This window comes from Orcinus orca, chromosome 9 (genome assembly GCF_937001465.1).
Source record: "Orcinus orca chromosome 9, mOrcOrc1.1, whole genome shotgun sequence".
NCBI classification, from domain to species: Eukaryota; Metazoa; Chordata; class Mammalia; order Artiodactyla; family Delphinidae; genus Orcinus; species Orcinus orca.
In genome coordinates, this window is record NC_064567.1 from 70,850,917 (window position 1) to 70,878,668 (window position 27,752).

Consider the following 27,752-nt stretch of genomic DNA (forward strand, 5'->3'; position numbering starts at 1 on the left):
GTTTTTGCATTTCCCATTTTTGATGTTAGCCATATTCAAATTGAGTAATTTACTTTTTCAGAAAAAAATATGCCTTCCCAGTCTGCAATGATTCTACACATTTCAGTGAAGAGCCTTCAATAAAAGGCACTTCAATATTTTTTAAAAAATCAGTTATTGGATATTTTAGAGAAAATATTAAATAACCTTAAGATGATTTATTCTTTTCTATTAATTTAGTATTAATTAATTTACTATCTTTTCTATTAATTTAGTAATTCTTCATTTTTCAAATTGGAGATTTGAAAAAAATTCTTAGCTTATAGTTTATCGGTTCTGTTCTAATTTTGTCATAATGTAACATGGGGTAATCATTCATGAATTAGGCCTTACTGTTTAGATAACTCAGGATTGTGGCTTATTCTTGGTGATCTCTACTGAGGCAAACAGCATGATGGGTAAGTTTTATTTTACTCAGCGTTCCCTTCCTGCACTTTGGTGGTTGTCACCTGTCAGCACACTGAGTTTTAAGAGATAACTTGGGGTCTGGGAAATGTGAAATGACATCTTAGGTGGAAAAATTTTTGAGATTGCTTTTTTCAAATACTTAATCACTTTTGCCGGAAACCCATTCACTTATCAATAAACAGTCAATGTTTACCTGGATTCAGACAGTCAAAAAGAACTAATAAGTAATTGTTTTAGGATTTTAATTGGATATGTACATATGTGTTTCTAATTTTATTACCATATGATTCATCACTATCACTCATTCATTTATTCCTTCATTCATTTCAGGTATGCACTGAGGCATTACTATGATTTTATGCTGTGCCAGGCACTGAAAATGTGGTCCCTCTTCTCAAGGAACTTAGAATAATGGTGAAGGGAGTCAATTAAACAAATATTATGAAAATGAATTGAAAATTTTAATGAGAAAATACAATAAGATACAGAAAGACATCCTACATCAAATCATTTTTAGCTAAGATATGAAGGATAAGTCAGAATCAGTATAGAAAAATGGGGTGGGATTGGAATTTAGAAAGAGATAATGTATATGAGAAATCTCTGAGATTTCGGAGAGCATGGTGTGTTCACAGACTGAAAGAAGATCGGTGTGATTCAAATGAAGGGAGGAGAGTAGGGGGTGTGGAAGCTGAAAACACGGGCAGAAAGCACGTCATAGAGGGATAGGCCATCATGTTAAAGATTGGGGTTCCACTGATGGGTGTTACCCAGGAAAGTGACAGAGGGCTGCTTTAGTAAAATAGGCAGTGGTAGTGGAGAGCGCTTGATGAATTCAAAAAATATTTCAGAGTAGAAAAGATTGTTTATGTTGATTGGGTATGGATAATAAAGGGACAAAGGAGTCAAATATCAATTTCATGTTCTCCTCTGGCTGCACAGTACCTCTCCAGAGGTACTGGAGAAAGAGCAGAGTAAGACAGGTAAATGAAGAGTAACAGTACTAGTTATACATATCGGTGGCAAGTTTAGAATAGATGTTTAGGCTGGAGAGAGAATTGTGACCACAGAGGAAGCAAATAAAGTCCTGGGAATGGAAAATATCACCACTGAGAGTCCTGGAGGGAAAATAGAAGAGGGCCCAGGTGGGATTCTAGAGCACCAAAACCATTGCCCTTGATGCGTCATGTTTTCTACATCAGTTTATGGCTTGATGTGCATCAACACATGAGCTCCTTGAAGGCAGTGCCTTCTCTTGTTGACTAAAAACTGTTTTGGCAATTAATATGGCTTTACAAATATTTGCTGAATAAAGGTGTAAATGAAAAGTGATATGTTAACCTATGATACTTTAAAAACAGTGATTTCAATGTTATTTTAGATATACACAGCCCTAAACAGTCTGATACTTTCTTTAGATAGTATTAATTATATTATACTTATGAATTTATGCTGCAATGTAGTTATTGAGGCAAAGAGCTAGAGGAACAAAATACAAACAGCCATCAGGCGTGGGCCAGCCCTCAGTTAGGTTTATGCTGTGATATAACAAGTAAGATATAATGGATAAAAGTGTAAATAAAATTACAAAATTGGATTTCTTTTGTTCCAAATCAGTGTTAAAAGAAAGGGAGTGAGAGGTGGTAGTAGGATTTCAGAAAAGGAAATATCAAGGTGGTTTAAATGGATGTAAATCAAGTTCATGGAGTTGAAGGAAGAAAAACATTTAAGTTCTGTTTCTTTCCCAAAGCCCATGGATTCTACCTGAAGAATTCTTTCTGGTGATCAACGTAACCAATGATGAGGAAGTGGCAGTGAAGCTAGAATCACAAAAGCTAGGTATCCCCTGTTGCTGTACCAGAGCAAACTTTAAGATTCTTCATGGTGGGATTGACATCCCGCACATAAAGTTGTATCAGTAGCACAAAGACTGTAAGTGATACTTATGGATCTTCTTCCATCCATTCTCCAAGACCTCTCCAGTTTCTGTTCAAGAAGGCTCACAGTGAAAACTGTACTAGCGTTAGCTGACCAGATGATCAGTAGAATTGCGTATGTGCATATGAAGAGTTTAAGACACAGTAAACCAGATAACTTCCTAATTGGTAGTGGGTGTCACTGTTTTTATTCCATATTGATTTCAGTTTGGCCAGAAAGTACAGAAATGACAGGACAAGGCAGTACATACTATACAGAGCAGGTAATAATCTCTCTGACGCTACCTGTCAAACCAGCATAAGTGAACATCTTGGTATTGAGCAGAGTTTCATAGATGACACGGTATCATTAGGATACATGTACACGTAGGTTAATAGAACCAGCCTGTCCTGGCGAAGCCTGCAAAAAAGAAACAAGTAGGGAAAGATTAGTGAAAGATGTCTATTCCTGCTGAAGTTTCATATAAATTCCTGCAGCGTTTCCCATGTACTTAAACTATTATTAAAGGCTATACTTTGAAAAAGTATGGATTACACGTATCCGAGAGAGATATTCCACATTCATTTTTTTTTAATTAATTTTTATTGGAGTATAGTTGCTTTACAATTTTGTGTTAGTTTCTGTTGTACAACAAAGTGAATCAGCTATACGTATACATATATCCCCTCTTTTTGGATTTCCTTCCCATTTAAGTCACCACAGAGCACTGAGTAGAGTTCCCTAAGCTATACAGTAGGTTCTCATTAGTTATGTATTTTATACATAGCATCGACAATATATATATGTCAATCGCTTTCTCCCCATTCATCCCACCACCACCCCTTTCTCCCGGCTGGTGTCCATATGTTTGTTCTCTACGTGTGTGTCTCTATTTCTGTTGTGCAGATAAGATCATCTATACCATCTCTATAGATTCCACATACATGTGTTAATACGATACTTGTTTTTCTCTTTTTGTCTCCACTCTGTATGACAGTCTCTAGGTCCATCCACGTCTCTACAAATGATCCAATTTCGTTCCTTTTTATGGCTGAGTAATATATTCCATTGTATATATGTGCCACATCTTCTTTATCCATTCCTCTGTTGATGGACACTTAGGTTGCTTCCATGTCCTGGCTATTGTAAACAGTGCTGCAGTGAACATTGGGGTGCATGTATCTTTTTGAATTATGGTTTTCTCTGGGTGTATGCCCAGTAGTGGGATTGCTGGGTCACATGGTAGTTCTATTTTCAGGTTTCTAAGGAAAAAAAACTCCTCCATACTGTTCTCCATATCCACATTCTTTTCTGAACCCTGAACTAATGACAGGCCCACACATTTGACAGGATGATGTTAAAGCACAAAACAGCACAACAGGCAGCCTTTTCCCATGGGCAGAGTCTGCAGGCCCAAAGATTTCTGCACAGGAAAGGAGGAACAAAAGAAGCTGAGCAGATGATCAGAGCAGCATTTGTTTCTCCCACACCTGGAAATCGTTATTCATATATCCACCTGCCAGTGGCTGTGGTCACCCATTTCTTGGTGTAAGAACTTATTTTCCATATAAACTGGCTCTGGGCAGCACTGGTGATGCTGTATCCTGAATATTATTGTAGCTGCTGTAACTGTGAATATTAACTGAGATAGTTAAACATGGTTCCATTTTTTGTCACGGTTTTTCAAGTTTCAACTTGTAACTGAATTGACACATACAAATTGGTGGCGAGATTGTGCCTGTGCCTTTTTTCTGTGTATGAAAGCCTGTGCTTTACACTGCACTGCTTCGGGATCTCATTCAGAGGAACAGCGTGAACAGTCTTCACCATTGTTGTGATAGTTGTAAATGGTCAAAATTTGCATTCTTAGAATTTTTCCATCCATGAGGTTTGCAAGTTATTCACTGAAAACATTCTTAAAATGGATGGCTTCTTGTTTGTAACCCAGCTGATAAAGAAGCAACCAAAGATTCCTGTTTTTGAACATACAAAAATTCTCCCTACATACCTGTGCTATAAATAATAGCATCTAAAGTGAAAAATTAAGAAACAAGCCGTGACTACTTAGGGTGTCCTTAGTACCTTGATTTAACTCTTTAATGGTCTTGGTATATAAAACAACGTATTTATCAAAGAAATTTAGTTACAGCTGAACAGGTGTATATGTTGCTGAAATAAATGTAATTATCATAAGCATCTATATGAGCTGAGATTTTTATTTTGAAATGGGAGCTTTTTTGTTTCCATGTTTCTTAAAGTAAAAACTATTTCTAAAAAATTGCACGAGTTGGGCTTCACTGGTGGAGCAGTGGTTGAGAGTCCGCCTGCCGATGCAGGGGACACGGGTTCGTGCCCTGGTCCAGGAAGATCTCACATGCCACGGAGCGGCTGGGCCCGTGAGCCATGGTCGCTGAGCCTGCGTGTCCGGAGCCTGTGCTCTGCAACGGGAGAGGCCATACAGTGAGAGGTCCGCGTACCGCAAAAAAAAAAAAAAAAAAAAAAAATTGCATGAGTTGATAAGTCCTAAGTAGAGGAGGGAATAACTATCAAAGAGGAAAGAACGAGCAGAACTCTGTAAAGTGATAATAAGACTAAATATATGTGGAAATGTTCTGACTGGGTATTTGCTATTAGAATAACAATAAACATATAATACACATATATATGTCACATGTATTTGAAATCTCAGACAAATAAGGTGAGTCTAAATAAAGTTATGAGATCTGTTAAGAAAACAGGATTTGTTTATAAGTAATGCTAATGCTACTGTTACCATCAACTTCCTTCTAACTTATATATCACTGGCCACCTGTTCTAAGTAATTTGCATGTTCCTAGGCAAGAAATGTTGTGAACAGTGATGATTCCATTTCCTCACTGTTAAAATTGGTTGTTAATTTTTCCTTGTTAGTTGATTATTTCTGATTATGATAATATAGCAGCTGTGGACAATGCCCTTTCTTTCACATTCTGTGATGTGTAAGTGACTGTAACTTGTTGAAACTCAGCCCTGGTATTGTGTTACTATTATTGCTCCTGGGGAGGCTTATTAGCCTGTCACAGAAGATGGAAGAAAAATCCGTCATTCTTTTTGGAATACGATGAGCCTTTGTCACCCACAATGCAATTAATTTTAAAAATAGAAAGAATGGCTGTGATATGATTATGATTAACCAGAGATGAGCTATTGTCCAAGTAACAGGAACTAATCCAGCAGGCCAGAGATGACCTACACAGAACCATCAGTTTGCTGATTGCCATTTCTCTCTGAGTTTGATGAAATATTCATGCCTTCGCTCTCCTCTCTGCAAGCACTATTGATTTCTTGTGTAAACGCTGCTATATTTAGTCTAGACAAATGGAATGTGGATTGCTGCTGAATAAATTGGATGAAAGACTGGGATCTTGCCTGCCTCTTTCTCTCAGTCTTGGGCAATTATTTATAATCAAGAGCAGTTTTTGTAAGTTGAGGGTGATTTTTCACAATTTAGTGATTAGTCTCTGAACAAAGGCAAGCAGTTAGACACAATCATTTCTGTTGGGATAGCAGGTTAAGAAGTCAAATTACCCTTTGAGGCTTACACTAGCTGTTTTGGAGAGTTCTGGGGGTCTTTTTTCCTTATCTCTTTTGGGTTTTGTTCTTTTTTTGGGCGGGGGGTTGACGGTTATAGTTTATGGATAATAAGAATGCCAGCAACAAGAGACCCCAGGATCTCTTGAAATTTTACATTTTGCCTTTATAGGGTTAAATTTGTTTACTGAGACGTCCATGTAAAAACTGAGGCTTTAGTCTGGCCTTTTTAATGTAAAAGTGAAATATATGCTTAACAGCCATTGCTTTTGGTTGGAATAACGCCAACTCTATAAATTAATGCTCAAAATCTCATGTTACTCCAGAGCCTTAATTGAAAGTTCTACATCGGACCTTTTGACCAAGAGATCTTACAGGCTATCTTCCTCAGTTAGTTCCAAACTTGTCACAATTATTATTTTTCCTTTTGTAAATATCATGTTTTAGAAGACATTGTCCCCCAAACTATGGTTTATTGATAAATTGTTTTCCCATTTTCATTAAACTGGCATATACAGCACTATCAGTGCAAGCTCTTCTGATCTATACATTGAAAAATCACCAGTGTCAGCAACCAAGATTGATATCAGTTCCCCCACTCCACCCCTACAAGCTGACACACACACGTGCCTGCACACACACATGCCTGTGTGTACACACAATTCAGATGATAAGCAAGACATTAACGTTTCATTTAGTGTTTGAAGCCTTAACTTCTATAGACAGAATTTATGTTAGGCTTTATTGACTTCCTGAAAATATCTCTTAAATTTGCATGGAATATTAACTTTGTAGTTTCCAGCCTGGAGTCTTCAAATTTAAGTTACTCAGAGTAGGAGTCACAGCATTAGATACAATTTGTAAAAATATGGAAAATTAGAAGGGGGAAAATTATTCATATTTCCACCCAAAATACAACTTTCTTTTGTTCTCTATCTCACCATCTAGTCTTTGCTGGTAGAATTCAGAGACTTAATACCATTAAATCTCCAGTAGAATATATGCTCTTTTGAGGGCTAGAATTTTTTTGTCTTTTAGTTTTACTACCGAACCCAAACATCTAGAATCACCTTGGGAAGTTAAGGTTCTCAGTAAATGTACATTGACTAAATTAACTAATTTTTAAAGAGTTATCATAGGGTATATGTCATTTTTATTATTGTTCTTTAACTTAATGTTACAACAACATTTTTCATGTTCCCATAAACATTATTTTTAATGATTGCATATTTTTCCATGAAATGGATGTGACATATTTTACTAGACATTTCCTTGTAGTTGGTGATTTCGATTAAAATGATAATACTTCAGTAAACAGTATGACATTGAACTGTTTCTTCCTGTTAGTATTATCTCCTTAAGATATATTCCAAGAGTTGGCAAACCTGAATCAAATGGTAGAAATACTTAATGCCTCTTAACAGATGTCACCAGATTGTGATATCACGTATCACTTTTTCAGAAGTTTTAAACCAACTGGCAGTGCCACTTGCAACATATAATTGTCTACTTGGTCATATGTTTACTCTATACAAGCGGATGTTGTACATACACATATGCATATATGTGAATCATATATATGATATTTAATCATTGGAAAATGATGCCTTATTTTTATTTAAAATTTTGCGTATCTTTACTAGTGAAGGTGGATTTTTTTTTTAGTTGTGGCTATGTTTCTTTGTTTTCTTGTTTTATAATTTTTCTAGCTGTTTTAGTGTTTCTATTTTCTAATATTTAATAGAAATCATAAACAATTTTATTTTCATACTGGCTCCATATTTTTGTTTGGTTAGCCCCACAGTGTTGATGATTTATCTTAATACACAGGAAATTTGTTTTTACATAATTTTTTTAGAGAAAGCATTTATTGAGGGATATATGTTGTCAGTCTTTGAGTGGATTATCACATTTCATCCTTTTAACAACTCTGTGTTGTTATTGCTAATGGTAATTATCTCTATTTTGCATATGAGGGAACTGAGACCTAGAGAACTTAAATAACACACTCAGGATAACACAGTTACCCTGAGGGTGATACATCCTTTTAAAAGTTATGGGAACAGGCATTTAGAATTTTTTTAAGGTTTTATTTATTATTTATTTATTTAATTTATTTATTTTTGGCTGCATCGGGTCTTAGTTGTGGCATGCGGGATCTTCGTTGAGGCATGTGGGATCTTTTGTTGCGGCACGTGGGTTCTTCGTTGTGGTGCGTGGGCTTCTCTCTAGTTGTGGGGTGTGGGTTTTCTCTTTAGTTGTGGCGCCCAGGCTCCAGGGCACACGGGCTCTGTAGTTTGCAGCACATGGGCTCTAGTTGAGGCCCATGAGCTCAGTAGTTGTGGCGCGCAGCTTGCCCCACAGCATGTGGGATCTTAGTTCCTTGACCAGGGATCGAACCCGCGTCCCCTGCATTGTAAGGCGGATTCTTTACCACTGGACCACCTGGGAAGTTCTAGGCATTTAGATTTAGAGCAGAGGTTGAAAATTGGCAGCCTGAATATCAAAGTCGATTTATAGAAGCATTTTTTGTTGTTGTTGTTCCAATAGTTTTTAAATTTTTACGATGATTTGAAATTGAAAATTTGATGACTTCTGTCTACCCTGGGTCTGTATTTTCTTTCTACTCACCATTTCCCACATTTTAGCTTGCATATTTTTACTTTTTCTTTGGTAGGTCCAGTAACCCTACAAATACATTATTTTAAAAGGTTTACTTCATAAGGAATATATCTTAGAATATGTTTTCTGACACTGATTACAAACAAAAATGTTTGCAAGTGTACAAATTTAGTTGTGTTAGAAGTTTTCTAATATAACATGACATCTTTTCCTCGATAGAGTTGCATTTTTTTATCCTAAGTTGACTTGAATTTGGTAAGTCGTCCAGTAGAATAAGTTTTATGAACAACTTTGATATCCATGAATCTTTGGAGTCATCTCTTTGAAAAAGGGAAATGTGGAAGATTTCACAGCAGAGTACAAATTGCTGGCTGAAAATTAGCCTGTGGTTCATTTTATCAAGCCTGATATACAGAAGACCTTTTACCATCCTTGTGAAAAAAAAGACTAGATTTGTTGATGTAAAATTTGTCTAATGGGGTATAGCGTCTTTCGCTTTTCATTTGTTTCCAAGTCAATGTGCTAATTTTCTATCCTCTATCATCCATCCTTTTTTTCTGTCTCTCCAGTTGATGTAAAATCAGAGGTTCCTGTGGGCCTGGAGCCCATCTCGCCTTTAGACCTAAGGACAGACCTCAGGATGATGATGCCCGTGGTGGACCCTGTAGTCCGTGAGAAGCAACTTCAGCAGGAGTTACTCCTCATCCAGCAACAGCAGCAAATCCAGAAGCAGCTCTTGATCGCAGAGTTTCAGAAACAGCATGAGAACTTGACACGGCAGCACCAGGCTCAGCTTCAGGAGCACATCAAGGTAGCAAACGTTTCTTTGTCTCTGACCGTTGACTCGGGGAGCCTGCACCATAACATGGGCATAAGAGGGAGCAGTGGAGGGATATTTCACTATGAAAAGATACGGATGCATGGCTGGGAGGAAACTTTGATTGTACTAGTGAAAAACCTGGGTAAGTAAAAGGAATCCTGGCAAAAACCTGCTTTGCTTTTTGGAGAGGAGCCTCTACCACTCTTTTTTCTGTTAGTTTACAGCATCAATAGTAAGGAATAGTAACTTCCCACCCTTTTTAAGATTCTCTTCTACATGCTTTTGTCCATTTGCCCCATCTGCTCTCCACCAAGAAGAACCACGAGCATGGAAAGACCCATTTTATATTTCTAATAACAAATGTATGGATACAAAGGGGGAAAGGGAGGGGGAGAGGGGGGAATTGGGAGATTGGGGTTGACACATACACACTACTGATACTATGTATAAATAGGTAACTAATGAGAACATACTATGTAGCACAGGGAACTCTACCTAATGCACTGTGGTGACCTAAATGGGAAGGAAATCCAAAAAAGAGCCATATATATATATATATATATATGTATGTATGTATACATATAGCTGATTCGTTTTGCTGTACAGTAGAAACTAACACAGCATTGTAAAGCAACTATAGTCCAATAAAAATTAATTTTAAAAAAAAGAATCTTCATATACTATTCACCAGAGAGGATAAATTAATCCCTTTATGTGAAGAGAGAGCCTTTTTTTATTTTTGTCTTTGGTCTATAAGTAGATATTTTGAGTGCTCTATAAGTAGATGTTCTGAGTATGTCCTAATCTTCCTTATGGAAAACCTCATAATGTATACATTCAAAATAATAACATAATGAAAAGCTCAACAAAATTTTATATAAAGAAACTGATACATATATTTTCAGTGTTTTTATATAAGTCTAATAGACTGTAGATAAGAATTTATTGAAACAGTTTTGGGAGTAGTTGACAATTAGAGACCCAAGTTGTTTAAATTATTCTAGGAGAAATATGTCCATATCCCACAATTATGTATGATGGAGTATTTTATTCTCAGTGTCTGTGTATCTATTTATTCTCTTGTATCCTCAGAGATAAATATTACTTCAGCTTTATTTGTAAAATGTCTTTCAACTTCTTGACAAAAATAATTAAAACAAAGCTATTTTGGTCTGACTTAGTAGATGTTTAATTTGAATTTATTATGACAGTAATATAAAGTAGCAAATATTTGTAATAAAAAAGCCTACTTTTATGTCCAACTCCTTCAAAAGTGACTTAACTTATGTTAACTTATTAATATAATAAAGTATATGTTATATTATTTCATTTTTATTGTATTGTGTTATAGACACTTGATTTTTTTTTCCTTTTGCGTTTTTTTAAATGTATTTTTTTATACAGCAGGTTCTTCTTAGTCATTCCCATTTTATACACATCAGTGTATACATGTCAATCCCTATCTCCCAATTCATCACACCGCCACCACCACCCCCCGCCCCTTTCCCCCCTTGGTGTCCATACGTTTGTTCTCTACATCTGTGTCTCAATTTCTGCCCTCCAGAAGTTGATCTTTTACTCGCTTGCAAATAAAATACAAACACATTTATGTGGGGTTAATATAGATAACTAATTTATGTTAATATTATATAATTTTACCACATTGATATTACAGTGTCTCAGAGGGTAAAAATGCTTTTTCTTTCCTATGTTCCTTGTTTTATATTTCCTTAGCCTGGAAGACCTATTTTAACTTACTTTCAGAAAAAGGCTCTTTGATACCTGATGTAAAATGTGGTATGTTTTTCCTTTAACTAGTGAACTTTACTAAAAGACGCTTACAATATATTGACCCATAAGATACCTTAAAAATAAGAGTGAGGATTTTGTTTTAAGTCTCATATGGAATCCTGGTTGTATTTTGCAGTATAGGAAACCTTCATTTAGTTTATAGACTTATTTTTGAGTGATTCTGGAACATTTTATTTCAGTTTGACCTTTGAAACAATAATAGTAATAATGTCCAGATTTCCTTCTTCATTCATTCTAGGCATGTTAAAATGGCAATGATGAATGAGTAAAATTTATATTCTTCCCCATAGTTGAAGGTTTGTTTCATTTTGCTGTGGTATGCAAGTGGTGTTGCCCTGAATATAGGGCAATACTGATAAGTTACAGCTTTAGATAGTTCTTTTCATTTATGTTTGATGCCTTTTGTAGTTGTAAAGATCAACATAAAATTTTTTTAAGTAATTAATTGTTTGATTTTACTCAAAAGTTAATAGTAGCAAGTACATAATTGTTACTTTAGCCCAAACAAGGTAGTATATAGCAGGTTTACTGACACCTAGAAAATATTGGAAAAGGGGAGGGAGAAAAATGATTCTGAGATAGCTAAGGAAAACTTAGTGTTTGGAATTATTTTCTAAAGTAATAAGTTGCTTTTTCGGAAACTAAAGTCATACTTAAAATTTCCCTTTAAGTTTAAGAAGTTTCTTTGCTTTAAAATTTTTTAAATTTTATTGTTTTATATTTTTTATGCATAGGACTACAAGTTGATGCTTTTAACATTCATCTAGATTTTACTTTTATGAGGAAGACACAGCATGATGCTTTACTTATATTAGTGTTTGGAATCTTTGGCTTCTATAATCATCTGTTGAGTTAGATGCTGTTATCCCATTTTTCCACCTAGTAATCTGAGGCAGAAACACTGTAACTTGCCCAAGGCTACACAGCCAGTAAGTGGATGCTCCAGGATTTGTAATCTTGCCTCATCTACCTCCAAAGCTGCTACTTCATTCTGCCTCTGTCTTGGACTAGAACATGAAGCTGGAGGAGTGACGTTTTGTTTCTTTTTTTTTTTTTTTTTAACCTCATTCCTGCAATCTTTGATAATGAATAGTAGCTGTGGAAATTAAATCGTGTGCTTTTCTAATTCCTAAGAGAGATTAATATTCAATTCCACTGGGGCTTTGGGTGAAGCAATAAATCAACTTGATCAACCCCAGTATCTATATAGAATTAACATTTAAGGCAAAGTTTAAGCAGAATTATGAAATTTTTGGTTAGAATGGAGTATCTAAAAACACTTATTAAGAGACTGGTGGATCAAATCCAAAATGTCAAAGACTGTAATTTGAAAATTAACCAGAAACGCTTCTAGCCATGTCCTTCTGGGACGAGTGAAGCTATCATGCTTGACATGCAGAGTTGGCTTCCTGTTGCTCCACAGTGACTCTGATGCCATTCCATATAACTTGTTATTTTTGTTCTGTTACTGTACAGTGTAAATTTCAGAATTTTAGGCACCTATCTCATATAAACAGCAAATTACACTAACTTCGTTAGTATTTAGAGTTTAAAATAGTAATAATAAGCAAAATTAGTATTGTTCAAACTTACAACTTAAATTTCATATGCATTTATGAACATGATGCCTGGTGGAGATTATTCCTCTGTCTTATATATGAGGAACCAGTTCTCTGAGTGGCTTAGTGTTGTCTAGATCTCGTATCTAGTAATGTCAGAGCCTAGTAGAACTCAGTCTTGAGTTATTCCTCAGTGGGCACATTTACGATTATTCCATGTCTATTTCTTAGTCTGAGAGAAAATTGACATCTCAAAATGGTTTTGTGTTTTTTTTTTTAATTTTATTTATTTATTTATTTATGGCTGCGTTGGGTCTTCGTTTCTGTGCGTGGGCTTTCTCTAGTTGTGGCGAGCGGGGGCCACTCTTCATCGCGATGCACGGGCCTCTCACTGTCGCGGCCTCTCTTGTTGCGGAGCACAAGCTCCAGACGCACAGGCTCAGTAGTTGTGGCTCACGGGCCTAGTTGCTCCGCGGCATGTGGGATCTTCCCAGACCAGGGCTCAGAGCCGTGTCCGTGCATTGGCAGGCAGATTCTCAACCACTGCGCCACCAGGGAAGCCCTCAAAATGGTTATTAATAATGCTTTATATTCATGATGTACCTTATTTGGAAGTGAACTCAAGGGATTCAGACAGCCAAACAACAGTGCATCAAAGTGTAGTCTGATGGAAGTGATTTCTTCTTGACCAGTCTCTAATCTGAAGGGTTTTGTGCTCTGAGTGAACTAATTAGACTTTGCTATTTTGAGAGAAGATCTTGTTATGGATATACAGATTGCATTCATCTTTTGAAAACCTTCTTGGAAGATTTTGAAATTTTTAGCCTTCATTTTATTTCAGGTAGATTTCCCCCAAATTAACTCATATCTCACTATTCTATTCAGTTTGATTATGTTCACACAGTTTCTCAGGATAAGAAGTGAAGATTTCATTTGTTTATGTTGCAAGGGAATTGGTAAAACAGACTTCTGGGAAGTTCCTGCCTTTCTTTGCCTGTATCATGTATTTCAGATGCACAAAGGAAAGTTACTCAAGGAACTGAAGATCTGAGTGAATTTGGTAATATTGTGATAGGACGGCATAGGTGTTGAAACTACCTAAAAACTTTCTTGTTAATGACCTTAAGACCATTTATGGCATTAGTTGCTTGTCTTTAGATTTCAATAATATACCAAAAAATGGGTAAAATGTAAAGTAAATACAAATAATTTCCAAAAGCTCATAACATTTCGATTTTGGTCATTGATGACTATGAAGTCTAAAGAAATTGCACACTCTCATGTCTTTCTCTTCTCGCAAGTTGCAACAGGAACTTCTAGCCATAAAACAGCAACAAGAACTGCTAGAAAAGGAGCAGAAACTGGAGCAGCAGAGGCAAGAACAGGAAGTAGAGAGGCATCGCAGAGAACAGCAGCTTCCTCCTCTCAGAGGCAAAGATAGAGGACGAGAAAGTAAGAGGCACCAGGGTAAAAGACGGATCTCTTCCCTCATCTTTAGCTGATGGTCATTCAGAAAGGAGCCTGATAAAGAGTGGAATTAAACTTGTCAAAATTGTCTGTGTTTAAGTAAAAGAATACATTATGGACCCAAATGTAAGGCTTTGACATTCACATATCAGCTCTCTGCATTCAGTCTACAAGCATCTCCAGAAGTAAACATAGCATTGTTTGGCAAAGATGCTAATTTCTGTTGTTTTGAACCTTAAAAATAATGTTATACTAAGGCAATGTAGCTATGCCATTGTGTTTAATAATAAACTCACTTCCACATTACTCCACCATACCTTCCTCCTGCTCAAGTAATAGTTGCTCTTTAATAAGTCAAGCCTTGTCTCATTTAGTTTTCAAGTACCCAAACTTTGAGAAGATCTAAGGTAGAATTTTTTTTGTTTTTTTTTTTTAAAAAAGCAACTATCCACAAGAGGGAGACAGATCCAAATAATTCCCCTGTATGAGGTCAGTTCAAAATCAGGTCGTAGCAAGGTTTAAAATGTGATGACTTAAACTGGAATTGTCAGCAATATTTATTTGTTTAATGCGCAAAAGTGCTTTTTAAAAAAGTTTTTCAAACTAGCAATTCAGAAGAGCTCATTTTAATTTGCTTAATCACTTATATGGTCCCCCAAGATTCTTGACTTTTAAAAAGCAGTGTTCTGTTCCTCAGCAGTATTTTTTAAAGCTTAGGAAAAAATTAGTATTAATTCTGGGAATCCCCTTTCTGCAAAAGCAATTAAAGAAATCATCGAAGGTCTTTTGAAAATTGGCAGTTGAAGCAGTAGTTACAAAATATTACTATGTCATTTTCTAAAGGCTGTTTAGACTCTGGTTTCTTCTTTTAATAGGAAAACTTCATATGCTGTGACGAGTGGGGTTACTTCTTAATTTTTGCTAAATATTCCAGAGGCTTGAGAGGACAGAACTGCAAATCACCATCTGTTTCTGTATGTGTGTGTTTCAGGGGCAGTGGCAAGTACAGAAGTAAAGCAGAAGCTTCAAGAATTCCTGTTGAGTAAATCAGCAACAAAAGACACTCCAACTAATGGAAAAAATCATTCCGTGAGCCGCCATCCCAAGCTCTGGTACACGTATGTTCAGTGTTTGGCTTTTTTTCATTCCCAGGGGTAAAGATCACAGGTTCTCAATTCAGCCAACCTGGGCACAAATCCCTGGGCTGCCAAGTTCTCAGCTATAAGGCTGTGGGCAAGCTCCTCAAATTCTCCAAGGCTCAGGTTTTTATTCTATAAAAAGAGGACGATAATAGTACCTGCCCTCTAGGGTTTCTGGGAAGGTCTGTGAAACAATGTGGTAAAGTATGTAACAGAGACCAGCTCTTAAATAAATGTTAGCAAGTATCATCTTGAGGGCTAGAAAGTATTATACATGTTCTTTGCCAAATGAATAACTGACAAATGTAGGGCGGGGCATAGAAATTAATTCATATTTTGCATTTTTCTATTCTCAGATGGTGCATCTGATATCTTTACAATAATTTCTGAAGATTTGGCTGGTTGAGATTTTATTTTACTTGGCTTGAAATAAGGTGGAGATCTGAATTATTTTTAAAAGTCCAGAAGATTTTTGACTTAATTAAGAAAGAAAGAAAGAAAGAAAGAAAAGTAACTGATATATCTAAGTCTTCAGTGACTAGTTTACCCGTGCCCACCTCATCTCATTTCTTCCCACCCTGTAAAATGAGAGTAGATTGGCTTTTAACACACAAGCTGACAACATAACATACTGCGGTATTACAGTTTTTTATGCAACCATCTTTCTCCAAGTCTAGTAAAGAGATACTGTGCAACACACAATTCTTCCTTCTGTAAAGTATGAAGGAGGTGATATTTTTAAAAAATCAGGGGAAGAACTGATAGGCAAAGCATATTTGGATAATAGACTAATAGATCATAGTTTCATCTCTCTCATATTTAAGAAATATGTTTAGGATTTTACACTTACATATTTTTTAATCACATCATAAGGATAAGGGAGTAAAAACTTGATTATTTGATACTCTGTTACACTGACATTTCAAGCATGCCAGGAGTTCTATTAAAAGAGTTATTGTTCTTATAATTCTATATTATAAGTATCTTCCCTTCTCTGCATCCAGAAAAAAAGATGAGGCAGATTCTAGAATGCTATATAAATATTTTTTAATGGTTTACATAATTTATACCATGCATGTCAATTGACTTGAGAAACCAATCCCTGAAGAAAATTTTCACGTGTTCATTCAACATCAAAAAGTATTGAAAAAGAAATTCTGTCTTATTACCTAAAATTACATACATAATTTATAACTAACTCATGTTCCTTCTAAGTTAAAACCTGTTTTGAGAAAAGATAATACCTTTTTTGTTGTTGTTGTTAAGTAGAAACAACTACATGCAAACAACTTGTCAGCTGAAAATTCTTTAGCTGTTCCCTTGGGTATATTCGACATGGCTCTCAAATGTTACTTAGGAATCCTTTTTTTTGTACTGAACTGAACTTCAGTAGGGTCCAACTCCTGGACAACCATAAGTCATTAATTTATGAAATCTGAACTTAATACTTTTTGCCAGTTATGGCTAGATAAAATATCCTTACACCAGGTAATTCTTGAGAATGTTGATTCAAATAAATAATATTGGTAGAATCATCATGGTGGTGATACTACACCCTATCTATATTTTCTCCATATATAATGATTATAGATGTTTATATCCACTGGGTAATCTATGTTCAGTCCTAAGCTATTCTCCAGTAGCACAACTGCATCTCTTTTACTGTATTAATGCAGGACAGACAAAAGATTTTAAAAGGTCAGGTTCATATTGAAGAAGGATTTGTCTCCAGTCTTTACCTTGAAACTGCTATAGAAGTTTGGAGACCTGAGGCTATTCTCACAGTACTGTCTCTCCAGTAGAAAGGCACCCTCATGTACTCTCATGTACTACCTAGCAGTTTTTTTTAAATGAAGTCCTTCTGTATGTTTACTTTTACCTTGGTTGTTCTACATTGTTGACTAAAAAGGATTCGGATGATGACTTTTCCACTAATATGGCTCTTAAGAAAACATACACAATAATCTCAGATGTCAAATCTCAGGCTCTGGGTAAATTCTCACCTTTAGTGAAGCAAACTTTTCTATGTGACTGTGTGACCAAACACACAGTGGGCATTCTTGGGCATCCTGCATCATTCCGTAACATACTGCTAAATTGAACTTGGTTACATGAGGCTGTGGTTTGTACACACTAAAAAGAAAGAACATAAACACAGCTGAGACACGTGTTACAGCATGTGCAACCGATTATTGCTGACCAATGTGCAGTAAAAACTCAAGGGGAAATGGTGAACCCTCTTTTTCTTTTGTAGGGCTGCCCACCACACGTCACTGGATCAAAGCTCTCCACCCTTGAGTGGAACGTCTCCATCCTACAAATACACATTACCAGGAGCACAAGATGCAAAGGACGACTTCCCTCTTCGAAAAACTGGTAAGTCAGTTCCACAAGAAGACTCCACTTGCTCTTCCATGACCTTCCTGCAGCTTTATTTTGCCATACCTCTAGGGGAGCGTCAAAGGATTTGAATCATAGCTGTCAGGCTCTCTCCACCTCTGCCCTCAGCATAAGCAGACGCGCGCACACACACTCCTATTTCTGTATCAGTTCATTCAGTATATTATCAAAGTAGCTTTTTTAATTTAAAGGTTAGTCACATTTGGGTTTTAGACAAATTATTTTCTTATTAGCAATAAAGAGAAGAATTAAAGAAAATAGAAATTTGATTTCTCAGAAAATTTAAATCTTCTCCGTTAATGAGGACCTCTCTAATTTCTCTGATTTTCTGTTGAGCCTCAGCCATTTACTACAAAAATGGAAATAATCTTTTCCTCCCACTTTTAAAAACCTTAAATTTTAATTGTTTACTAAAACAGATAAGGCCAAGGCTAGCTCCTGAGTAAGTGACTTGCCTAGTGTCTCACAGATTATAGGAGAACTCATGGTGAAGCTTTGTAGCTAATAATCTCATGTAATTGTATTAAAATTTGCTTAGGGGAACTGGGACAATGAATCTGTAATAAATTTGGAATTTAGTAAACAGCTCTATAGCTTTACAGTCTGTGTTTGTTTTCCCATATTCCTTTTTAGCCCTCTGGTATGTGCATATTTAATGTGTTACATGCTCTTACCTCTATAATAAATATGTTTAAATTTTAGCTAGGTAGAAGCGTAAATAGCAGTTGTATACATTATGTTCTAAATATTTTGAGATTTTCTAAATATAGTTCTTTAGAGGAAGTTGTAAATTTAAAAAAAATTTATAACCACAATTGATGTGAAGAGATATTCAGAGCAGAGAGTTTGGTCCATTGTATTTTACTGAGATCTACTTGAAGAACTATAGATCTGTTTAATTTGTATATAAAATCTACAGAGTGAAAATTATTTCCAATAATTATATTCATTTTCCCAAGGAATTTTGAATAATTAAAATGGATATAGATTGTAAAAACACATGCTGAAGCTATTTTCTGTCTTATAATTTACTTCTAGCATAATGAAGATTTAAAAATAAAATCAATCATGAGTAAGAATTTATTCTGTCATCTAGCCCGTATTGTACCAGGCACTGAGGAAGGATGGCCAAGTATTGTAAAGCAATTTGTGCCTTTATTTTAATAGCCGAAAGATGTTCACATTTCTACTATAAGATATCAGATATAGTAAAATACTTCAATGGAAGGCTGTGCAAAGGAAAGAGTGAGTTTTATGTATTGCATGAGAATTTCACACTCTTATCTACAAATCAGATTGCCTTTCATGTAAATAAACTTCTCTGGGATAAAAGGAACAAAGCAAAGAGTGAGCCTCCACATATTTCTAAAACATGGCATATAGTTTATGAAAATTGATCCATAAAGGACATGGATTTTAGAATGTGGGGACTTTGATCTGCAGCCTTGACATTTAGTTGCACCAATGGCATGTGTAGGAACTATTGACAGAGATTATGTGAATATTGCCCCAGGTCTTAGGGCAGTGACTGGCATTCAAGAGCCTAAGGAGTCACTAAAAGGAAAGAAAACACAAGTCCCCTTATGGCAGGAGGTTACTGATGAGTGATATAGTTACATTTAGGGAGAAAGACTTCTACCCTGCTGTGCACATAGCCTTTGAATATATTCTTACCACTGGGAGATTGAAAACTGACTGCAGAAGTGACACTGGGTTTGAAAAGTAGTGGCATTTGGAACCAGTAAGCATCCAGAAAGCAAATTTGATCTTTTTCAATACTTAGGACAAGTACTAAAAGCCCATACTTTTGTGTCCCACTGTTTCCCTGAGAACGGCTTAGGATTTTTCCTCTGAAGAATGAATAGCAAGCTGTTAATTTATTCTTGTAGAATTTCTCAGTCCACAACACAATTCCAAGAGAAATCCTGCTTATTATATACCTTACAAAATTTAATTCAAATCTGTACTAATATGAAACTCATCTTCTGTATCTCTTTATGTGATATGTAATAATAGTGAAAAGGTACAGCCCTTGTCTTTTCTAGTGGTGTATTTTCTGTATTTGCCCATTACGTTGTTTCTTCCCTTTATATCGAATATCTGATATTTATGAAGTGTCAGGCTGCTGATCTGTAAAACCAAACATTTTCAAGCATTGTACCAAAAAAGTTCTTGAACAGCCATTAATACTTTTATATCTCTATAGGGGTTTCAAAATATTCCTTAATTCAATTCCTATTGTCTAAGAAAAGTATGATATAATTAAATACAGATGTTTTCTACACATCTAAATACTTAGAGATACCCCTCATTAATTACAAATAGGCGAAACTCTTCCAACTTTTATAAATATAATCCATTTGGTGTATTTCCAGTGCACTTTGAGAAAGTTTAGGTGTATGTTTGCACTAAATAGAAGAGCATTGAAATATAGTCAAATAATTTTTACTTCAGCATTTGTTGTATTTTAGTGGCTCAATAGTTGTTACAAAAAAGTAAACAATAAAATATTATCACAGTTAAACTTATTTGATGATTAGGGAAACTGTATAAGATAATTTTCAAGTAAAGCTTTATCATATTAAATGAAATCTAGAGCAGTGGCATTGATCATATAGTACAAATACCAGTACAGCCGTAATAGAGTGTAGCTTTTCTATTGGGCCCTGATTATCACTCTCTGAGGTCTACTTGAATTTCATTGAATTCAATCTTAGATTTAAAAGAAGTTTTTAAGTGGATTCTATCTTTTGATCTGCATATAATACTAAATACTTTCAATTTCTTTTTAACCTATGTCAGTACCGAATTGCCAATATGCATTAGCAAGATTTACGGGAGTAAAGCTGGAACCAAAGTAAGAAAAGTTCTAATGACCTTAAAATGATTAAAGTGGCCCCAGGGGTGTTCCCTAAGCAGTGAGCAGAATTTGGAACCTCTCTTGACCTCTTAGGACTCAGACAGTGACAGCCTAGGAACAGTCAACCATAGAAGTCTCATTTGCCTGCAGAAATCTGACCTTTGTCATGCAAAGTGGACCTTTACTTCCTTCCCCTAAGGAGAATCATAGTTGTTCATAGCATTTGGGCTTTTTGGAAACCTCAGAATAATATGAATAGTTAGCTCTAATCAGGCCCATTCCGAATTCACTTTTCTTTTAAATGTAAGAGTTGAGAATCTTTTGCTCCTTTCGTAACAATGAATGACCGTCAAAGGCTTTCATAATTGGTTCTGAAGTTAAGAATAAAATAATTTTTGAAATTTTTATATTTATTGCCCATAACTTAAAGTAGCACTTCCTTTTAGAATTACCCTCAGTGATTGCTTTTGTTCCATAACACAAGAATTTGTTGATTCTGAAATTTGGATTATTTTACTGAACTTTAGGTTTTGGCTGCAAATTATATCATGCTGTAGTAGGTGATTTTTTTTTTCTCTAATATAATGCTCTGCGGGACTGATAATGAACTATAAAATAGGGAAAGGAAGCTTCTGGGTCCGGGTACTTTTGAAATAGTACATATTTCTCACAAAGATGCTGTGTATGTGGTGACTTTGAACTGACCTCCAAAACCATTTGAATTGGATTCTGTTACAAAGAGTGTGTGCATATGTTTCATAAAATATTATGGTAAAACATTCTAGAGGTTTTATGCTCCATTGTATTATTGGGGTCTTACCCAGTGAACTTTGCCTTTCTTTGAGTGTTACAATCTTTCCACTTAATACTTCTGAACAAAGTGAGCTGGCTGGCTAGATTCACCTCTTAAAGAGCACAAGCCATGTAAAGCTACAGCTTGGCTTGGGCTAATAGGACTGTTCCCGCCCCACTGAAATATTCATTTTAATGGTCAGCAGCACTAGAATAGGACTCAAAGATGGAAGGGGTCCAAACATAAGTTAAGGTTTTAGGAGGCCAATGTCATTTTCCACACTGAGTAATTGGAAGGAAAGCAGAGATGAGATATATAACTTTATACATCTCCCTCAGTATAGCAGTTAGAAGTTATGTTCTGATACCTTGGTGACCTGTTCAAGTTATTATAATCCAGAATTAGTACAAGGAGGTTTTTAAACAATGTTTTAAATTCTCTCTTGCTCTCTTGCTCTCTCTCTCTGTCTGTCTCTCTCTCTCTCTAGCTCTGTGTCTTTCTCATAATACACAATCACACATGCATGTGTACACATGGACATGCACACACATTTTTGCACAGATAGCACTAACGTTTATAAAAATATTCACTCAGAATCTTATTCCAGATTGACCAAAACCGGAGTATTTTTATATATCTTAGTACTCGATCCTAGTTCCATTGTAGTGGCTCTTCTTGCTTAAAATTATTGAAATGTAATCTTTGTGATAAGTCTTACACTAGTTTTCCCAGAATTGGGAAGCAATGTGGCACAGTAACACAGGCTTTGAATCTACCTACCAGCTTGAAATCTGGATCATCAATCTTGGGAGATTTACTTAACCTCTTTAGGTTGTGATTCTCTCATCTGTAAAATGGGAATAATTTTTGTACTTGGTTCATACAGTTATTTTGAGGATTCAGTTAAGTAATGCATGTCATGCACTTAGGATCATACCTAGGACTTAGGAAGGGCTTAGTAAATCTTTACTTTGCGTTTCTAGTTGATAAGGAATTGAGTTTCATTTATTTTCATCAGTGAAAACTAAATTGCTTATTGTTGTGGAAAGTCTTTTCAAGGACTTGTATTCTGCCATCTTATTGATAAAATGAGAAAACTGAGGAGCAAGTGATAAACATTTTCACTTTAAGCTATCTGCTGCTTCCAATGCTAATCTCAAGATGGGAATAAAGGGCTTTGTTAATTTTGCATATTTGCTGGCATTTGGGAGCATAGTATGGTGTCAAAAAGTAGCGGCAGATTTGTTTCCTTCCTTCACCATAGGAGGAGCTCTTCTTAATGCTCCGTCCTCACTAGAGCCAAACAGAGTTTTAATTTCTGCCATTGACTTCATTTTAAAATCAATAGACTTTAATTTTTAGAACAGTTTTAGATTTACTGAAAAATTGACCCATAGTATAGACGGTTCCCATATTACTCTTCCCTCTCTCCTGTAGTCTCTGCTCTTGTTAACATCTTGCATTAGTGTGGGACATTTGGTACAATTAATGTATGACTATCAATACATTATTATGAATGTAACCCATAATTTACATTAAGGTTTACTCTTTGTGTTGTAAAGTTCTATTGATTTTGACAAATGTATATGTCATACCATGTACCCACCATTACAATATAATGCAGAATAGTTTCCTTGCCCTAAAAATCCTCTGTGCTCCCTCTGTTCATCCCTCCTTCCATCAACCCCTGGTAACCACTGATATTTTTACTGTCTCTCTGGTTTTGCCTTCTGCAGAATGTCATATATTTGGAATCACACAGTATGTAGCCTTTTCAGACTAGCTTCTTTCACTTGGCACTATGCATTTAAGATCCCTCCATGTCTTTCTGTGGCTTGAAAGATCTTTTCAGCACTGAATAATACTGCATTATATGGGACAGGCCACAGCTTGTTTAACCGTTTACCTATTGAAAGGTATCTTGGTTCCTTCCACGTTTTGACAATTATGAATAAAGTGGCCCTAAACATTCACATGTAGGTTTTTGTGTGGATGTCGGTTTTCAGCTCAATTAAGTAAAAGCCTAGGAGTGCAATAGCTGGATTTTATGGTGAGACTGTGTTCAGTTTTGTAAGACACTGCCCAGCTGTCTTCCAAAGTGGCTGTACTATTTTGCGTACCCACCAGCAGTGGGTCAGAGTTCCTGTTGCTCCACATTCTCACCAGCACTTGGTATTTTCAGTTTAGTGTTCTGGATTTTAACCATTCTAGTAGGTATATAATGGTTTCTCATAATGGTTTTAATTTGTAATTTCCCAGTGTTAGCATGGTATATCTTTCTTCATCCCTTTACTTTTAATCTGTGTCTTTATATTTTAAATGGTTTTCTCATAGACAACATACAGTTGTATCTTTTTTTTCTTAACCCACTTTGACAGTTTCTTTTAATTAGTGTATTAGACCAGTCACATTTAAAGTGGTAATGGATATAGTTAGATCAATGTCTACCATGTTTGTAACTGTTTTCTCATCATTGTACTTACTCTTTTTTTTTTTTTAATCTTCCCTTCTTTTTCTGCCTTCTCTGGTTTTAACTGAACATTGTATGATTCCATGTTCTCTACTGTCTTAGCATACCAGTTTATTTTTGTTTGTTTTTTTGTGGTACGCGGGCCTCTCACTGTTGTGGCCTCTCCCGTTGCGGAGCACAGGCTCCGGACGCGCAGGCTCAGCGACCATGGCTCACGGGCCCCAGCCGCTCCGCAGCGTGTGGGATCTTCCCGGACCAGGGCACGAACCCACGTCCCCTGCATCGGCAGGCGGACTCTCAACCACTGCGCCACCAGGGAAGCCCTGTACCTCTTTAAAAAAATTTCTGTGGTGGTTTCCTTAGAGTTTGAAGTGCACGTTTGTAGCAAATCTATAACCACTTTCAAATCACACTATACTGCTTAATGGGTATAGGTACTTTATAACAGAGTATTCCCAATTCCTCTCTTCCATCTTTTATAATTTTGCTGTCATTAACTTCACTTTCCCATAGTGATATTCTTATTTTGAATAGTCAATTAGTCAATTAAAAATCAGAAAAATAAAACATTTCATTTTACCTTCATTTATTTCTTCCTTTATACAGCTCTGAGTTTCTGATTTATATCCTTTTTTTTTCTTGCTAAAGAACTTTTTTTAATATTACTTGCAAGGCAGGTCTACTGGCAACAAATTTCCTTAGTTTTTGTTTGTCTGAGAGTTTTTATTTCTCCTTCATGTTTAACAGATAATTGCACTGAATACAGAATTGTACGTTGCTGGGGTTATTTCTTGCAACACTTTAAACACTTCACTGGCTTCTTGTTTGCATGGTTTCTGACAAGAAATTTGCTTCAGTTTGTATCATTGTTACTCTATAGGCAAGATGCTTTCTCATATCTTCTGGTTTCTTTTAAGATATTCTTTGTCTTTGGTTTTCTGCTGTTTGAATATGATGTGCCCAGGTGTCCAGTTTTGTTATTTATGCTGTTTCATGTTCCCTGAGATTCCTGTATCTGTGGATTCCAGCCATTGTTCAAATAGTCTTCTGCTTCATTCTTCCTTGTTATTCTGAGTTTCCCATTATGCAAGTGTTAACATCTTTTGTAACTGTCCCAGATTGGGGAGCATTTTGTTCTTTTTGTCATTCTTTTATTCTTTGCCCTTCAGCTTCAGGAGTTTCTGTTGACAGGTTTTCAAGGTCACTGGTTCTTTCCTCAGTCTTGTCCAGTCTATTAATGAGCCCATCAAAGACATTCTTCATTCTGTGCTTTTGATTTCAGGCATTTCCTTTTGGTACTTTCTTAGTGTTTCCACCTCTCTGCTTACAGTTACTCATGTGTTCTTGCATGTTGTCAGCTTTTTCCATTAGAGCCCTTAACATTTTACTCATAGTTATTTTAAGTTCTCTGTCTGACAATTCTGAAATCTTTGTCATAACTGAATCTAGGCTGACGCTTACTTTGTGTCTTCAGACTGTTTTCTCTTGCTTTTTAGCATGCTTTCCAACTTTTTGTTGAAAGCTGGACATGGTATATTAGAAAACAGAGATTGATGGGTTAAGCTTGTGGTGTGAGATTTTATGTTAATGTAACTGGAACTGGGCTGTGTTTAACATTTGCATAGATGTAGGTGCCAGAGGCTTTAGTTCCCTCTAGTTTGCTTGGTTACTTTTTGTTTGTTTGTTTTTATTCCCCCTGTTTTGGGGTTTCCCTAAGAACTCCTTCATAAGCAGTGTCTTGCAGCTCTCGCATTTGCAATCCACTCTTATTATACTGGAACCCTGTTAAAATGGTGGTAAGACATTGGGGAGGGACAGTGTTCTACAATCTTATAATTAAATCTCAGGTTTTTTTTAGTGGAACCTGAGTTTGTGGTCTGTGACCTCCAGAGCTGTTTCTTAGCTTCTTTTTTTCAATATTTCCCTTAATAAGTGAGATAGGAAAGGTAGAAGAGGCTGCGGTTGGCTAATTGCCGTACCCTCCAGGTCAAATAAAGTTCTGGTAAGATATTTTCCTTTGGAAGGCAGGTTTTGTTATGTAGAATGCTCTAGGTATATTTGAAAATTGTACTTTTCTCCTGGTGTATTTCAGAATGACTGCTTTTCTCTCCTCCTACACCTCTACTCCCTACCATCACTTATACAGGAGGGGATTCTTCACTGATCTTCACTGAGAGAACCTGGTTGGGTTCTTGTAAGTCAAACCTATGAATGTGTACAGTCCCCCCCTGAGATTGGGCCCCTGGAATTTTTAACTCTCAAGCTAGTCCACACTCAGGCTCCAGCAACTCATCAAAATTAACATCTAGGGGCTTCCCTGGTGGCGCAGTGGTTGAGAGTCCGCCGCCTGCTGATGCAGGGGACGTGGGTTCGTGCCCCGGTCCGGGAAGACCCCACGTGCCGCGGAGCGGCTGGGCCCATGAGCCATGGCCGCTGAGCCTGCACGTCCGGAGCCTGTGCTCCGCAGCGGGAGAGGCCACAGCAGTGAGAGGCCCGCATACCTCAAAAAAAAAAAAAAATTAACATCTAAGTGTTCCTACCAGTTACTGGCTCCAGTGGCTTCTGTTCTCAGTAAGTTGATCTCAGCTGTGATTTTCAGTACTTTTCTGTCTCTCCAGATTTTGGAGTGGCGGTTTGCTCTGAGACCTCAATTCTCTGATGAATCTAAGAAAATCGCTTTGGTTTTTAATTTGCTCAGCTTTCTTCTTGTGGTGAGGATGTCAGTGAAGATTTCCAAGCTTTTTACGTGTTGGAATTGATACCAAAAGTCAGCCATTGACTTTTAAACCGGTAAAATACTTTGAAAAAATTTTAAAACACAACTTTACAACTTTTTGAAGTGACAGATTCATATTTAAGCAATATAATTCTTACCAATTAATTATAATCGATTTTTATAAGATTATAAGTCATCAACGATTGACTCTCCTTCTGCTCAGTGTGATCATGACTAACAAATGCATGTGCTAAAAATACTATGACAGAGAGAGGATAGACTAAAATAATTTCAAATCACATTTTGGAAGGAAGGCAATACTTTGTGTTAAAGTCTTTGCCTAATGATTCAGTCTATGGTATTTTATTCTGTGCCCTTGTCTATATGTCCTCTTTCTCTTCTCCGTAATAGGAATCAAACACTGCATTGATTTTTGCTACTTTGAGAATAAGTTTGATGAAATATTGGGTTGGAACAGAGTATAAACTACTGTGTAAGCAAGATTTGGGAATTATAAGGACTTTTTTCCCTGTATTTTCCTTACTTTTCTCTTCATATCAAACACTAGAGGTTTGATGAGGTAACCACTTTTTGGCCCTCCAAAATCTAGAAAAATCAACTCCTTTTTAAAATAAGATTTAATTTTTTACATAGAAAAATTACTTTTTAAAAGAAGGCTTTTTGATAGGTTTAATTATTTAGATTATGAAAAGTTAGCCATTTTCAACTACCATGATTTCATTGATACACACTTTTCTCCAGTTTTATTAAAATATACCTCACATACAGCACTGTATTAGTTTAAGGTGTACAACAGAATGATTTGACTTACTTGCTCATTTTTTAAACAAACATATCTGAGTGGATCTAAGGGATAATATTTTATAGTTTAACTAGCACTGTTTTTTACTTTTGCATTTTTTCCTTAGTGGTACACAAGGTAATTGTGCCTGTTACAATTGATAAATTACTGTAGTAGAATTAAATGGTGTAGAGTAGTAAGAATCCTTGTGATAGAAAAAGAATACAAATTTATAACGTGATTTTTCACTTTAAAGCATAATAGAAATTAATGTTCCTAAGAATTTTTGATTCAAGAGTTAGATGTATGGTTATGTTAGAAACAAGGGACAAATTGTTTAAGTTTCATAGTTCGATAA

General features: G+C 36.0%; 1 protein-coding gene and 1 pseudogene across 12 annotated transcripts in view; both read left to right on the top strand.

Moving 5' to 3' along the window:
* Window positions 1-2,805, top strand: part of LOC117203269 (casein kinase I-like) — a 77,712-nt pseudogene extending 74,907 nt beyond the window's left edge.
* The window catches only part of HDAC9 (histone deacetylase 9), a 547,926-nt gene that overhangs the window by 443,618 nt on the left and 76,556 nt on the right, over window positions 1-27,752 (top strand). For 6 of the 12 annotated variants that reach the window (XM_049714591.1, XM_049714594.1, XM_033440719.2 and 3 more), the window contains 4 exons: window positions 9,126-9,367; window positions 14,049-14,199; window positions 15,206-15,332; window positions 17,608-17,729. In XM_049714591.1, coding sequence (XP_049570548.1) covers window positions 9,126-9,367; window positions 14,049-14,199; window positions 15,206-15,332; window positions 17,608-17,729 — 642 coding nt within the window. The remainder of the gene's footprint in view (window positions 1-9,125; window positions 9,368-14,048; window positions 14,200-15,205; window positions 15,333-17,607; window positions 17,730-27,752) is intronic. The other 6 variants (XM_049714592.1, XM_049714596.1, XM_049714593.1 and 3 more) reach the window with 3 other exon arrangements.